This window comes from Chlamydotis macqueenii, chromosome 24 (genome assembly GCF_036417535.1).
Source record: "Chlamydotis macqueenii isolate bChlMac1 chromosome 24, bChlMac1.mat, whole genome shotgun sequence".
Taxonomy (NCBI): Eukaryota; Metazoa; Chordata; class Aves; order Otidiformes; family Otididae; genus Chlamydotis; species Chlamydotis macqueenii.
This window is the reverse complement of record NC_141579.1, coordinates 1,211,285-1,227,730: the sequence shown is the minus strand read 5'-3', so window position 1 is coordinate 1,227,730 and position 16,446 is coordinate 1,211,285. Positions and strand designations below refer to the sequence as shown.

The 16,446-nt window shown below is 47.2% G+C and overlaps 1 protein-coding gene and 1 long non-coding RNA gene across 8 annotated transcripts in view; one reads left to right on the top strand and one right to left on the bottom strand.

Moving 5' to 3' along the window:
* Positions 1–16,446, bottom strand: part of FLI1 (Fli-1 proto-oncogene, ETS transcription factor) — a 79,858-nt gene that overhangs the window by 60,266 nt on the left and 3,146 nt on the right. Inside the window, exon 1 of one of the 7 annotated variants that reach the window (XM_086766072.1) lies at positions 8,129–8,395. The exons of 4 other annotated variants lie outside the window; for them this stretch is intronic. In XM_086766072.1, coding sequence (XP_086622198.1) covers positions 8,129–8,149 — 21 coding nt within the window. In that variant the 5' untranslated portion in view covers positions 8,150–8,395. Of the gene's footprint in view, positions 1–5,610; positions 5,786–7,222; positions 7,297–8,128; positions 8,396–16,446 lie in introns of those variants that run through there. 2 more of the 7 variants (XM_086766074.1, XM_086766073.1) reach the window with 2 other exon arrangements.
* LOC147597865 (uncharacterized) lies at positions 6,370–8,115 on the top strand. The gene is made up of 2 exons (XR_015261030.1): positions 6,370–6,433; positions 7,540–8,115. It is a non-coding gene; the product is annotated as an uncharacterized LOC147597865 (long non-coding RNA).

The following is a 16,446-nucleotide window of genomic DNA, read 5'->3' as shown; positions in this document are numbered from 1 at the left end:
TGGGGGAGGAGGGAGGCAACATTTGTGGCTTTACTACAAGAGACAGGTTTCTAGATCAGTGTTACTAGCTGGGTAGATACGCATCAGTAATTATGTGGCCTGGGTAATGAGAGGAAGAAAGAAAATAAGGCGTAGATGCATTAACATTTTGAAAAGGCTTTGGTATTTTGGAGCTCAGTCGAGTAGATTGTACATCGTCCTGTACCGTACACTGCTGTTTATACAATTTAAGTTGGTGAGAAGTTACTTGATCACCCTGACTGCCCGGGTGTCTATGGTGATGCAGCACACAGGTCAGCAAAGACTTAGGCGAATTATTTCCAGAAGGAGGCAGAAAACCACATTTGCATGCTGGTATTTTCGTTGTATTTTCAAAACCGGCTAAAAATATGCACTTCACAGCCTTGTAAGAAAACATTTCTTCACCCAGAAAGTGTTCTTGGGTATGACCCGTGTCAGCGTGAGGGGCGTTGTATAACTGAGACGAGGATGCCAGTGCACACACGCACGGTGCGCTCACGTTTACACGTGCGCGAGAGCACGAGAGGCACAGACGCTGGAAACAGATCTGCTGCTCAATTCAGAACAAAAGATCTAGAAAGAATTTTGCATTTGGCCTTCAAATCGAGTTGTAGAGCTAAGCTTAATGTTTTAGACTCGTTTTTTTTTCTAGGCCAGCCATGCACACACTCATGCATGCTCTAGTACTAACACCCTGCAACGTCAGGTGTTTAGCAAACCCACAAAGATCTGAAAATCTGAAGTTAAGGCTCCCTTGGCTGCTTTAATTTTCATGCTTGTGCAAGTTTGCACTGAGATGGGACATAGGGTCTTTCTTTAAAAGGCCAAGTAAACTCAAGTAGAGTGAGAAATCTTCATTTTTCAAAGGCATCTTACGGAGTGCTGTAAAAGAACTTCGTATGTTGATGTTTTCCTGGGAGAAAAAGCATGGAAGATGCTCTGTCATGAGGCTGTACGATCATAAGTTCTAGGTCTGATCCTTCTGAGAGGAGGAGAACTGAAATCAAGAGCAAAGCCCGCTCTAAGACTGGAAGGGTGAGACCTGAAGAGAATAAACTCTGCTTCCTGCAAAAATTGCTACAAATGCCCTTCCCCCAGCATATCTCACCTTATCAGCAATTCATCTAAGACCTCACTCCGAGGTGCAACCTTACCCTTTGCTTCTTTTTAGTTCTGCGCCTTTCTCAGAACACTCCAATGAATAGTTGCACTCTTACATACCAGGCTCTCTCCAGAACAAATCCTGTGAGGAGCGGTAGAAGCTGGGCCTCCCCTCCATCCTTACAGCAGGAGAATCACCAAATTAAAACAAATAACTCAAATAAAAGCATGAAATCCTCACGACATGCATGCTACTACTTAAAGTGACCACATCCTGTCAGGGTAAAATCCACAGTGGCAGAGAGAAACTACACAAGGGTCTCAGCACCTCTTTAGAGCCTCTGAGTGAAACCCCAAGTGCCTAAAAGCTAAGCAGTTTGTGCTGGTTTGTTGTGTGTTAGGTTTGCTTCAGACTGATCTTCCTTCCCACAGCAGGAACAATTCTGAGCTGCTGAGTTTACCAGTTCTGAAATAACTTTTCCAGTGTTTTACTTGCACAGGAACTGGGACTCGGTACCGGACACCTCGAGCCGATGGCACCCAGCACTGCGGCATGATTCTAAACCCTAAGGCGCGTATTTGCATACAGATCTGGAGGGAAAATTAAGTGATATTATAAAAATATCCCAAACAGAACACTTCTAACAGGTTTTTGCTGTTAGAAAGTCGTTGTGCAATAGAAATGTCACCTGAATAGGGACCAGGGTATGAGGGAATATCATCGTTCACGCCTTGGAAATGTCAGAAAGTCTTGTTCAAAATTGCTTTTGGGAAGTCTCCAGTGAACAAACATCTCCCGGATTTTTTTTTTTTTCTTTTTCCACAGTCTGGGGATTAAGAGTCTTGCCCTAGGAGTCAATGCCTTTGTGCCAGGAAAGGCCATCTCTAAAGGGCCAAAGGCAGGGCAATTTAAAAATGGCAAAACCAGACATTTAAACTAGCTCAAAAAGGAAACATGTTCTTCGTTTGAGATCTTGATGGCCAAGTTTCAAGACGAGAGCAAACGCCTACAGTTCGCAAATGACAAGAAACAGTGATTGCAAGAGAAACCCTACCCCACCCTTTGCTATAGCAACACCAACATACAAGTTGTCTTCTTGTGGAAGGAGACAAGCATGGTTGTCATCTGCTTGAGTAATGCAAAACTGTCCTTTGAATGTCCTTCAGATGGTCTGTCTCTTATGTCCAGAACACCAGGATAAACATGTTTTCACAGAAGGAAGGCAGCAGTTACACAAAATGTGCTTTTTTTTTTTTTTTACTAACAGACAGTCTTTGCCAAGCATATTTAATTACTGTCCACATGTAAAGTGGAACTGAAACAATTAAACCCGTTTGAAACCGCACCATTTGTTATTGTGAGGAAGTCCACGCACAGGCATCTCGCTGCCATTAGGTGGGCCATTTTTTAATTTAATTTGAGGCAATAAGAACCAAAACCCCCCCAAACACAATGTCAATTAAGTCAAAGCGGGGCGTTAACCCAAGAAGACGTGATTTGAAGTATCAGGAAGCACACAACAAAAATGTTATCGACTATTTAAAATTAGTGCAAACATAAGCTGTCATGAGTTTCACTGGCTCCCAGTCATCTTCTGCAAGTGTCATTCACAGAATATGAACTGGATATGGAAATGAACTAAGAAAGATGAAGATCTGCCGCGCTTCTTTCTCCATAAAAGACCTCAGACCATTGCTCTACAGGTCACTTTTCAAGCCAGCCAGCCCAGGTCCAGTGTCAGGTATCAAGCAGATGATTTGAGCAGCAAAAATTGCCTCCAGCCACCTCAGTAAGTGATCCAATTCCTCTGGAAACAACTTCAACATACACTTGCAGGCAATGTCTGCAAAGGATGCAAATGATGCCCGGGATCATCCTGACCACACCTATTGTCTGACCGTGCTCTGCCTCAATTAAAACAATTAGGTTGTAGAATAGTTTAGCATAGACTTGAAAAAAAAAAAAACAGTCACTTGTTTTGATTGAAGGCGGTCACCTGGAATGAGCAACCCCGTCCCACACCTATTCCACGCTGCATAGCACTGATCTTCTACACAGACATAAATATTTCTGAGTTTAGGGAGGGAAGCGCTCCTTAACCACACCGGTACACAGATTTCACCCGGTCAGTCACTGTGTTCTTGCTTTAGATAATGAAAGAACCTTTTTTTCTGTGTTTTTCTTGCTCTCCAGTCACTTACATGCATCTTTCTGCCACATTATTTCCCAACTTAAATGCACAGCTTTCAGAGAAATCAATGCATACAACCTACAGCCGAGCAGACCTAAGGATACGATTGCTCTTAAATTGCTTTCCCCTGGATACAGCACAGGTTTGCTTTACAGTGTTGCAGAATTTCGAAAATCTACCCTGAAGCACAGGTTATATATGGGACTCAGCACATTACAAACACTTAAGCATCTCAAGCCACATCCTCTCCCGTTGCCCGTCACCTGAGACGAGCTAACAAGGTGGCCTAACCCCTTCCTTTCAGAGGTGATCTGCAGCAAATCTGTCAATCCTTGGGTCTGATCTTCCTGGGGAACCCACTCTTTTTCTCCCCAGTAAGAAAACTGGTAAGAAATCTTAGATTATCCTGAGGGCACTGCAGGACCACTGATCTAAATGTACAGAAAAGGGGTAAATTGTGGGAGGAGGCAAACAGGACATGGGAACCTGCAGCAACGTGCTGATGCTCCTGGAATTGCTCAGTGAATGAACCCAAGAGGAGACTCCGGTGTATCTGGATCCCGTCTCTCTTAGCTTGAACAGCCAAATTGTTTCTGGACTAGAAGCGAAGCAGGACAAAAAGGCCGCAGGGGAGTCAGTGGGCAGATCCAGGAGCCTGGGCAGCGAAGTGGGATGCGGCTGAGTTCCTCCTTTCGCCGCAGCCTCCCCAGCATGACTGCAGGCCTAGCTGCTAAGCATCGCAGTTCCTCATCTCCAAACTGGGGCGGGGTGGGGGGTTAGCAATAATACTTTGCAACATGGGGTGACTGGGGAGAGGAGGAGCTCCCAGTAGTCACCGTGAGCTACGTGGGTCATGGGAATACATCAGCACCTTCCAGAGGATGGTGCAAGGGGGGGTGGTGGCCTGTGCGGAAAACAAAGTCCATGTGTGCACCGCAGCAAATGTACAGATGGGAAATTTCTGCACTTTCACTGCACAATATTTAGGGCTCCGCAAATCAAAGAAGGTTGTGCTGCACTAAACGTCTCCTGAATGAGGCCCGGGTTACTTTTGCTACAGATCTGAAGAGGTGGTGGGGGAAACATGTCTCGGTCCTGCCATGCCTCCCAAATTTTGTGCTTTCAACGCTCCTACTTTCTCTCCTTTCTGACATTCACCCTTTCATTCTCTCTTTCTTTCCTCTTCCTGCCCATCTCCTTCCCTCCCCCTTTTTTTGAGACCCTTTCAAACAGCGCACTTGTCACAAGCTGCAATCTAAGGGAGAAAGTTTCAGTTCCTGCCAGTTTGCAGCTTCTTTCTCCCCAGGTCAGCAAAAAAAAAAAAAAAAAAAAGAAAAAAAAAAAGAAAAAAAAAAAAAAGCCTTTTAAGAAGAGATCAACACCCCACCCAGGCGATAGGCATCTTTCGAAATCCTCCAACCCAAACACACCCACAGCGTCTCTCGCTTGAAGGCTCTTCTGTTCGAGCTGCTTCTGTACTACAGGGCTCCCTCAAGAAGAACCCGTAAGAATCGCACAAGGGTCCCCCCAAAGCGAGAGAGCCAACCCTCTGCTGCCTGGGCCCTGAGAAACAGCGCGAGCCAGCTCAAAGGGCTCGGAAAAGGCCTGGGTCATCTGAAGGACCGGCCGGTTGGATGGGGGGAAAGGAGGGGGAACCGCTCTCCGAGTCCCAGCAGCGTCCTGGGTTGCTCAAGGCCACCAGAGGTTGGTTATGTTCGTGGTTTTTTTGCCACACTCTTTGCTTCCCCTTCCCCCTGCCTCGCCCCAAGCTAGGGTGATGTTTCTCCTCCAAACCGCCCTCCGAATCGCTCTCCCTCCCTCCACCCCCACCAAAAAAAAAAAAAAAAAAAACCAAACCAAAAAACCTGCTGGTGGAATCGCACGGCCGACCCACCAGAACCAGCGGCGCATTTCAAGCAGGGCCGGGCGAGGAAAAATCAGAGCCAGGGGCTCACATCTGGGGCCAGCTCGGAGCCACCCCCCCACCCCCTCCTCCGCCGGCCCGAGCCCCGGGGGCGGCAGCTGTCAGTGCCTTTCCCGGGACCCCTCCGAGGGGTGCTGGCCCCAAACCGCCTCGCCAAGCGGGGTACGAAGCTCCCCCCCCCCCCCCCACCGAGCACCGGGGAGGCGAAGGGGAGAGTCCCGACGCGCTGCGGCGGAGGAGGAGGAGGAGGAGAAGGAGGAGGAGGAGGAGGAGAGACCGGCCGCTCCGGGGCGGAGGGACGGAGCCGGACCCCAGCCCCCGCGCCCCTTCCCAGCGCCCCCCCGGCAGGAGGGGTCCCCCAGCCCCCCTTACCTTAATAGTGCCGTCCATCTAGAATAACTTCCAGCCGGTACCAGCAATATTCCACACATTGACCCGGTTTAGCCTGCAACCGAAGCCTCCTGAAGTTGTTTTTTTTTTTTTTTTTTCCCCTCCTTCTCTCTCTTTTCGCTTTTCTCCCTGCCCTGGCAGCGGTTTGGCTTTTCGCTCTGCAGCCCCTCTCCTCCTCTCTCCCTCTCCCTCCCTCCCTCTCTCTCTGTCTCTCTTTTTTTAACTTTGGTTGTTGCAGCAGAGCGAGAAAGAGACAGTGAACCGGATGAAACGTTTTTTTCTGCTGATTTTGGGAAGTGAAGTCACTCGAGGAGGAAACTTTCGTCTCTCCACGGGTCCTGCCTTCTCGATGAAAATATATATATTTTACATACAGGATATTTGCTCCATTTAGATAAGGGGCAGAACAATAGCTACCTCTTGTCAGCTCTTGTTTGTCGCTAGCGCAAACCTTGCCTTGCACCCCAGACCGTGTTAGCGAGCGCCCTGTGTCATCCCACGGTTTAGTTTTACATGGTTTTGGCGATTTTTTTTTTTTTTTTCTTTTGGCTGGAGCAGCTTTAGCCTGACTCACTGAATTTCCGTCTCTTCCCACAGATTTTTTTATTAATGCGTTTTCCAGTCACAGGCAAAAATTGAGGGGAGAAAACCGTAAATGCAATTCCGTCGCGGAAAAGCAGAGAGAGATTTTTTTTTTTTTAAGTTTGACGATTAAAACTTATTTAAAACATACTTCGGCCCCTCTCCTTCACGCCTCCCAGCAAGGAGCGTGAGACGAGGGTCCGGTCCCTGCCAGAAATGAGCGGTAAGTGCGATAATGCAAGACAAATGACTCCAGCAATTAAAGACAGGCTGGAAATGGGGCTGCGGGGAAGCGGAGGCTCTTTTCCACTTTCACCCCTTCCCTTCACTCCCGGTCAGCTCGAGGGCTGGGAGATGGGGCTCTGGATCAAGGATACTGAGATTTCCATCCCTCTCACCTCGGGGGCTGGGAGTACCTTCCCCTGCCTCCTCTCGCAGGGCAAGTTTCTCGCTGCGCTGTTAAAACCCCACTCAGACGGGGCGGGGAACCCAAACACCTTATAAGCTAAAAATTAACAACAAAATGTACAATAATTGTCAGATCTGCTGAATTTTCCGTTCCCGGATGCCGTGTCAGAACGGGCACTGCAAAACCCCAACTACCAGCCTCCAAATCTCATTTTAGACCTGGCGAGCCCCTGACCTGCAATTCTCTCTTTCATTCAAACGGGAGCGATCACCAGAAAAGAAACGCGCTTTTTTTTTTCCTTTTTTTTTCCCGGAAAAGCTGAAACCCTCCAAAGGACCCGAGGAAAGGAGACAATACCCGCCTGTCCAGCTCAGCCGCTTCCCCCCCCCCCCCCCCATCCCCTCCCTCGCAAAAATAACAAGCAGCTACCAGCGGAACACATCATGCAAGGCTTTGGGCGTCCTTTATTCCCCACTTCTGCGAACGGCTGCAGCCCGAGGAAAAGAGCAGAGGGTGGAATAAAGGGAGGGTGAAGCCGAGAAAGAAAAGTGTCAGGGCAGGAGGACACTCCCGCACGTCAGATCTCTGGGTGGAGAGGATTACCTTGTCCAGTGCCAGTTGTGTCCAGTCTTTTTTTTTTTTGTTTCCCCCTGTCTTTAGTCCAACCACGGGGAGGGGAGGGGGGGAGAAATAAAAATGATATCCAAAGTTATTCTGCACCCGCCCCTTCCAAAAGGGAAACGCAATAATGCCACTAGTGTTTCTACTCGGCTGCGGCAGAGATGCCTTATTAATACTTCATTTCTCCGAGCCCGAAGCTGGCAGGAGAGAGCTGTAGATCCCCCTCGCCCCTCCCTCCCCTCCCTCCCCCCTCCTCTGAAATTAGCCTCATCAATTCAGCTACAATTTTTGGAGTTCAGATGCAGACACGGGACTGAACGTGACCAGACCTGGAGGTTTGGGTTTGCTGCTTGCCAGCGATTGAGGCCGTCTGCAGGCAGGAGGTGGAGGGGGGGTGACACACACAGAGGGGACAGCCCGACCGCCTGCCGCCCCCCCCCACCCGCCCCCGTCCTCCCCCTGTCTGCTTTACAATCCAGGGGTCTGCGCTGGGGTCCCCGGAGAGCAGCACATCTGGATGCTGCTAGCGGGGTCAGGTCCCCCCTTGCCTAGGGCCACAAGAGCTGGAGTTCAATTAAAAGAAATCACGGTTAACCCTTTGCTTTCCTCATTACTCTTTCTTTATTCCCCCCCACCCACCCCCCCACCCCCCCGCCGCAAATACTCTCTTCTCCACTCCCCCTCCAGCGTTACCGCATGGCAGGAGGCTGCAGCAACCAGAAAAGCAAGAGGTTAAAGGGAAGAGTGAAACGCATCCTTTCAAAACCCAAATGGTTTCCTCTCTAGACATCACTTTCTACCAACCCCGAAAAACGACGGGGGTGGGGGTGAGGGAGAGGACAGGCTGAGGATCTTAACCGCGAAAGGAAGGGGGGGGGGGAAAAATACCCTGGAAGGAGCTTCTGTCATCCTCAGACCTCAGAGAGCATTTCGGATTTCGGCTGCCTGACCGACGGGTCTCGGACGGGCTGGCGGTGGGGGAGAGCCGGGGAGCTGGGAGCGGCAGGGAGAAACCACCTGAAAACCTGCCCAGTTTGGGTGAGAAGAGCCCAAGGTTTCCAAAACACCCTTTCCCATCTGCGGGACAAACAAGACATCCGCAGCGCTCCCGAAGATGTCAAACAGACCCCCCCGCCCCCGCTCCAGCCCACCTAGAGATATTTTAGGAACCCAGCTCCGCGTTTTATTGCCAGACGGGCACCGGGACCCCCGGGGGTTATTTTGCATGTCTGAGGATGGCTCGAAACGAAGCCTCTTCGGGTCAGGTCGGGTCCGTCAGGGTTGTTCCCTGCTTTACCCCTTGTGTTTGGTCTAAAATAAGAATTGCCAAAAGCCCGAGAGATAAGGTAATGAGCGAAGTTGTTAAGCATTGTAACAGTCAAGCTGAACAATCTACTGGTTTTCTCCCAAATAATGTAACAATAGAACCTTTGCTTCATCTTTCTTTTTTTTTTTTTCTCCCTCTCTAAATAATAATAATAAAAACAAAACCCCAACACCCTTGAAGTTATCTCAGACTTTTTGGAAAAGGCTGGAATATTCATAAACTCCTTGCGCCAAGCTCTGAATCATCCTTAGGTGATTGTTCAGTGACTTTGGGTGTTTAACTGTTTGGGAGGAAGGGAGCAGAGGCAGGCAGGGGAAAGCGGTGCTGATCAATGCGCGCGATTTTTTATCTGATGCTCGATTTTGGGACGCACATGTATATACAGTGAAGGAATGATCATCTGTTTAATGTGGTTACCACCAGACATCTGGAAAATCATTTGATCTTGGCAACCACGGAAGATTTCAAATGCTTACATTGGGACAGGCTGGTAGAAATCGGTTACTCCTTTTTTTTTTTTTTTTTTCACTCTGCTTATGAATGAAACGAAATTCTCGACCCAAGTTTTTAATTAGTTCAATATTGATCTCAAGCGCTTGGCATGTCCCCACCTCTTCTCTTCGTCCTTGTAATTGGGTTACACCGACTGCAGCCTCACGGAGAGAGGTGAAAACGCCGGTTTGGGCGTAATCCGGTCGAAATTAGTAAAGACCCGCTGTGGGGAACTCGGCCCAGAGCTATTTCACTATTTCCAGTATCAAAGGAGTTAACCCCTCGGTGTAGTTCAATGCCAGTCCTTCGCGGGACTACAGAACTTCCAAGATACGGATTTTCTGTCCGTAATTCACGCGGGATTAGTGGTCGTCACTTCGTAATTAAAACCGTCTAGTTATTCTGTAGGAATAAACATAATGAAAACCTTCCCGGGCCCCAGCTGCAGGTTACAATTATTCTTTTCGGAGGATGGGAAAAGGATTCGCCTTGTTTCCCCCTCTCTTACCCGAAGAGCATCAGCTGAGCTCTCGTTAAGCCCCAGCCTGGGACTCTCGCTTTGAGAGAGGCGGTAAATCGGGGAGGGGAGCCCCAAAACCAGCAGCCCCGCCCCGACTTTATCGCTTTTCCCACGAGCTGTGGTGTCCTCTTTTTTTTTTTTTTTTAAGGTAGCTTTCTCTATACAGCTATTGGCATACCTTGCGCTAGGTACATTGTGTGTGTATATTATATATATATATATAAATTTCTATATATTCCATCCTCTGCAAAGGTATTTGCAATATTTACCGCAATTCTTTGCCCCGAGCTGTATTTGCAGGCCAGGGTTTATTCTGCTCCAGTCTTTACTAGAGGGAAAATCTCCACCAACTTCAGCGAATGTTTAAAATTTCCGGGTCTGAGTTTCCTCTGGCACGGACTCGGTTGCAGAATGAAAAACGCAACGTGTTTTGTTTATTTTCTAAACCCACATTCTTACAAGCAAAAAGCCCAAACTACAGCCCTGGGATTTGATCCCCAGAAACGAATCCCAATTCTAAACTAAGCTAATTGGGCAAACCTCTGCTCTTCAGCTAGAGCAATAAAAAGGAATCAGTAGAGTTTTCCAGCCCCACGACTGAAGAATCGGGTCCCTCCTACCTCTTGGTCTACAGCAACAGCCCATGGGATTTGGGAACTTGAAGCCGGAAAGTTATTCGCTGCTAATCAGTACTAAATAAAACATAATGGTTTAAAAGTCGTGTGGAGAAGATGCAGTAGCTTTGAAGCTGCATCGCAATTAGGCGAAGAGCGGGGTGAGCAGTGTCCTGGCTGGTTTTATTTGAGCTCCATGTCCCAATAAAACAGCCCCCGCCCTCCCTTCCTCCCCCATCCCGCAATTATTGAAAAGCTAAGGCAGAAAAAAAAAAAAAAAAACCAACAAAAATACCGAAGGCCAAAAAAACAGACTGCAGTGCACTAGCTCCAAATGTCTGGCCCCTCGCTTGAGGCCATAATTAATTTGAGATTTATTTTTATTGGAGAACCCAGTCTCGTCTGACCTTAGCCAAACAAGACTTCAGCTAGACCCTTGATGCGCTTGAATGGAACAGAATATTTCTCTCTAACTTCTCTTCAGGCGTCCGTGCCTGCTTTGAATTTGTTCCCTCAGACTTCATATATTTGGAGATTTGCAGGAAAGATTTAAAGCATTTTTCCCCCTTAGCAGTCACTTGCTTTTTCTTCTCTTTTTGCTCCCCTTTCCCTCCACACCTCCTCTCTTTCTAAACACAGGGCTGGGAGAGCATAGGAAAGGCTGGAATACTAAATTCCCTGGATCCGGCGTATTGGTGGGGGACTTTTTTTTTCTGTAAATTGTCAAAGAATGGAGCCATGAGGAGGTCGCAGAGGTGGGAAGGGGGGTTGGTTGCTTGAATTGTTGCTGTCTGAAGGCGGGAGTCACTGAAAAAAAAAAAAAAAACCAAAAAAAAACCACAACACTTGTCCCTTGTGCCCGAGAGCCTGGTTTATTTTAGAAAGCTCCAACATCCTACATTTCCAGGAGACGAACAACGTTTCTCCCACCTTTTCCACCTAAATTCAAACCGCGTCTTGGAGGTAAAAAAGGGGAAAGAACAATGCCAGCCCTTCCCCACGCAGCGCTGAGGTTAAGCACGGGAGGAAAAAAAAAAAATAAAAAAAAAAAGTCAGGCGGGATTCGCAGGACACCGGGAAATGGAAAAGGATTTTTCTGTTTAAAAGAGAGAGGTAGGTGCGAAGAAGAACTAAATCCTTAAGCACCAAGTTGTCATAAGGCATTAATCAGCGACTTGCTAAAATCTAACAACTTAGCAGCGTTCCGACCTCAAGAAATGAGCGTCAAAAAAATAAGTAAAAAAGAAAGAAAGAAAAGAAAAGGAAAAAAAAAAAAGAGAACGATTCGGTGTACACGTAGATTAAACATCACAAAGGGTGAGAATGACGTAAGAGCTCTAAGAGCTGACGGCAGCTTCTGCCCCTCCCGACAAAGCTGCTGCAATTCCCATCTTCTCGGGGGGTGCCTGGTCCCCTCCTCCCGAGCCCAGGTGGGAGGAACTGGGAAGGAAAAAAAAAAAAAAAAAAGAAAAAGAAAAAAAAAAAAGAAAAGAGGCAAAAGCGGATGATGCGCTAGAGGATGCTCTCTGCAGGAATAACGCTACCTGAACTGGGGGAAAACCAGTCCCTGAAGGCTTTGTTTTTCCCATTTCTGCCAGGCTAAGGCTCTCCAGCAGTTTTTAAGAGCGTGGTGCAGATTTCTGCTCCGCACAGCCGCATTCCCAGCATCCACGCATCCCTCAGCACCTGTGGGATGACCGGTGCACAGGTCCCTCGGCAGCGCCTTCGCCTCCGTTGGTTCATCAGGCACCGTCCCTACTGCCAGATTTCTCACGTAAAAAAAAAAAAATGAAATTATGGGATGTTCTTTCCTTGCAGCCTGTCCCCGAGTAGCCTCTGGCTGCTACTGTTCAGCGGGAAAGGTAATGTGTTCATGTCAGCCTTCCTATTGCCTGCTCCAAAGAAAATCTCACTGTTTTGTCCTTTAAAAAAAAAAAAAAAAAAATTTAAACCCCTCTCTCTTTAGGGCTTCTGTAAACTTTCCAGGCAGAGTGAAAGCAAGAACAAACCAAATATTGTTTCCAGCCACCCGGACTATTTTGCCTCCATGAATATGCTTCTTTGTATGGTCCCACAAACGTTATGGCTGCATGAAATCCATTTTTAAAGCGAGGAGTCCCACGCTCGCATGGTGGTTCCTTCCTGGAGGAAAGTCCATCTTCGTACCCGTTCCAAGGTCTAGCCTGGAGACCATTTTCCGCACAAGCTGGCGAAGGGGAGCAGGCAGTTGCTTTGTGGGTGTTCCCCAAAACTGTGGCGGTCCAGGGCATCCCAACACATTACGCGAGGTGTTTCTGGGGACCTGTCTGAAACGTTCCCCCCTCGGGAGCCCTTTTTAAATACCATCCCCAGGCGCAGCAGAGGAAAGGAGAGGAAAAGCAGGGGTGATGCCAGGATACCCGCTCCCGTGTGACGGGGAGCATCACCGCCCTCTCCTTCGACTTCTTCTCCTGCACAGGCCAAGGGACTGTACCCAGCGGGTCCTGCCTCAAGCTGGCAGGGCTGGCACCTGGAAAAGGGGCTCCAGGAGAAGGGGGGTTCATCCCGGCCCTGGGAGGCTCAGCAGAGCCCCAAGATCTTCAGGGAGGGCAGGGCAGGACCTGCGTTTACAAGCTGGGGAACTGAAAGCAGAAGCAACGATTTTCTCGTGCGAGGAGGGGAGTGAGAGTAGAAGACATAAACCTTTGGAGGTTGCCGAAGGGCGTAAGGAAAGCGCGGGCAAACAGCACATCCCCAAAATTATTCTTGTACCGCCGTTACACACACATTAAACCGCAAACTGGCAGTGCAGAAAGGGAGCGAAGACCGCTGTGGCCCAGCGCAGCTTGTGGCAATGGTAATAATTAAAAATTCAGTACTCAGAGGTCATGTTGCTTTGCTTATAGCCCTAATTCTTTCCATAACCCCACAGTCAGGATTCCAGTGCCGTCTTTTAAAATTTAATTTCCCAATTATATTACATGTTTAATTCTCTAAAGTCAAATACTCGTGTTTCGATGAGATTAGCACCGCCTGATATACTGTAAATTATTAAGTACTTGCAGATCAGTACATCTCATAGTGGTATAAGGAATAGAAATATTTTCTCAATTATGTAGAATAAACCAGTGAGGATCAAAATTATTTTTCCCATTTATGGTTCCCTACCCCTCCATCACGTTAAGGCCCGCACAAGACAGAATGGGTAGTCCTGTCATGAGGTTACACAGGATCTCTCAAAAGTGCTCTAGATACAGATCCGTGCATCGTATGTGGTTGTGATGTAAGTCAAGGTTACAACACCGAGAAGCTGAACTTTACCAGAATGTCTCAACATAAACCATCCTCGTTCAAACAAACCATGCTGAAAAGCGAAATCCTCCTCTTCCTCCTCCAGCTACCTAGCCCCACCCCTCCCCTTCTGCATTTTGAAAGCCACGGTAAGAAAACCAGGCTGGCCTGAAGGTGGTCATAGGCCATTCTGTACCCCAGGGGTATGACAGCAACTTTATTCCTCCTGGGAGCTTTCGTGGAATACCCTGCCAGCAACCCCCTCTCGGTTACAACATACAGAGATGAGGCATTTTTCTGCACAAGGCACAAATAAACCGAGTTTATATACGTGATTCATTTGTTGAAGAGGATTTATAGTACACTGATTCCAATTCTGCTTTTTCTGCTGGGTAACGGGGGTACTGTACACACCATCATCCGAGATCCCACAAAAGCAATAAATAAAGTACTTCTCCCTCCCACAAGACAAGCAAAGAAGTTTTTCTGGAGAAGGAATGACATGAAAGAAAATAATGAAAAAAAAAAAGACCTAGGAAGAGAGAGGAATTAGAACTCAACCTCCTGCTTTTCAATCTTCTCGCTCACCACAACTTGGGAAGTCCTCAAAGACCAGTGTGGGGAAGCAGGAAAGGGAAGGCAGGTGCTCTCCAAACCTGAACAGCGCCTTGTTCTTACACAGCACTTTCATCCACACTTTAAGGACAGAGAAACGGAGGAACAGAGTCAAAGTGTCCTGCCCAGGAGGACTAAGCCCACCCCATCAGGGCTTGGATTCATACCCACGTTTCCCAACTATCTGCCTGGGTCGTTAGTCCATCCCACATCTTCTACAAATAAGCCAGTCACCATCAACAGCGCTCTGTCAGCCTTGGATGCGTTTGAATCAGTGGAAACTGTCACCAAACTCAGAGGGGCCAGAGACTGATCTAACCTCTGTGCTCAAGGCTCTGAACCTCCCGAATTTAAGCATGTTCCTACTTTTAAGAACAGCCTCACTGATCTGAATGACCTACCCATGCACTGTTTTGCACCACTGGTACTGACCTGCCCAACTTCAAACTTTTAAGAGTCAATGGGAGACATTTCCTTTGTCTTCAGAGGACTTCGGATCAGTCCTAAGAGACTGCTGTCAAAATCCTGGTGAGTTTTTTTAAGCACAGGAACAAGTCATTTCCCCAGTGACGCTGGTGTGAATGAAGCTGTACAGACAAAACACCAAAGACAAGGTCCTTGCCCAAAATAACGGCAGCTGACGACGAAGGGTGGTAATAAAAAGGCAGAGAGTCCAGCATCACACAGCTCACTTATCCCTCCACCACTGAAACGCTGGATGTAAGTCCAGCCTGAGGAGTTCTTCCTGGTGGATAAAACCCAAACTTATGTGAAGAGAACGTTGTCCAAGCACTTTGCCTGCAGGACTGTACTTAATGAGAAGGCTATCCCGACGCAGTTACGGACAGACTCGCTCAGTCCCGCTGGAATGCTGAATTATTTAGGCCTGGATCTTGGTTCCACTTAATTCAAAAGGAATTTTGCTGCTAACTGGAGAGGCAGCTGGATCTAGCCTCACAACAAAAGGCAATGATACCGTAATATAGGATGTCAAAGGGCCTTCATCTCTTCATTGTAAACAGAACACATCTCAGATCATTTCCCACATACAGCAACTCCAAAGAGAAATTAATGCTAAAGCTGGGCACAGACTGCCTAACATGCTTTTAACTTAAACTTTGAGTGAATTTGCTTTCCCAAGACTTGAATTTCATTGTTTTCCACAGAGTTTCTATTCTTACAGAATCTGGTCCAAAGCTATACGAGTTCAGTAAGCAAAATTAAATCACCAGCAATCCCTGAAACACTGAGCTACGAGTGTGTTTTGGGGTATATCAATTGGATGTGGAGTCTTGACCATTCCTGGATGGATTTGTTCCGGAAAGCTGGTCCAGAAAGGCACACAAATTCACCCAATCAGGGAATATAAGTAATGCCACCTGAGCTGGGAGTCATCCCACCGACCTTGCGCTTCAAATGCTAATAGTCCTCACAAGCTGCCCGCAAAATGAGCCATAGCCTAGGGATTGTATACAGAAATCATTCAGTGAATCGTTTCCAATAACATGTATGTACATGAAAATCACAACTGGCGCATGGATAATTGACTAAGCAGGGGGGGGGAAGGAAAAAAAAAAAAAAAAAAAGACACACACATGAAATTTCTGTAATAAATTATTCATTACAAATTATCCACCCAGCTCTAGTTAACACCCTTCTGTGTTTCTTCAGCCTGGGAGAGAAGAGGCTTGTGTTTTAGATTTTCCCTAAGTGCTGTTGCATGCAGGGTTTGCCTTAAACGTGTAACCCAGATGTCCCAGGCTTGGTTTATTTACATTCTTGGGAACTGTTGTGGAAAAAACCCTATATTATGTCAAATATAATATAGTACTCAATTGAGTTATAAAGGGACAAGGCTGTACCAACCCTTCTTCGGTATTTGTTTGAATCTTATGAAAAACAAAGAGGCTGAAGTGGTCGATCAAAATACATTCTAAGATCCTTTTTTTTTTTTAACTTAAAAAAATTATATACAAACAACTATTTAGAGCGCAAGATCTAGTAGCGTCTGGCATTAGCCATCATCAATAAAATCAACTGAAGTCAGTTTGCCTCCTGCTCAAGGAAAACCATAAGTAACACTGTGAAAGAAATCCCACTATTACACAGCATTGCCTGGTGTGACAATCCATTTCTTCAGTAACTGAAAGAGATGTTTTGGTTTAACTCATTAAATATTTTTTTTCCCCCTCTAAACCCATTTTGAAATGTACCTTTCAAAACCCATAACTACACGTATCATCTGGCGTATTGAATTCAGCAGTTGGCGCAGCAGAGAAGCAGAGGAATATTAAAGGAAATTTAGCTCTGGTTCAGGACTCAATGGTATCTAGGAAATCAGAAAATTGGAAGCCAATTTAAGAAACCA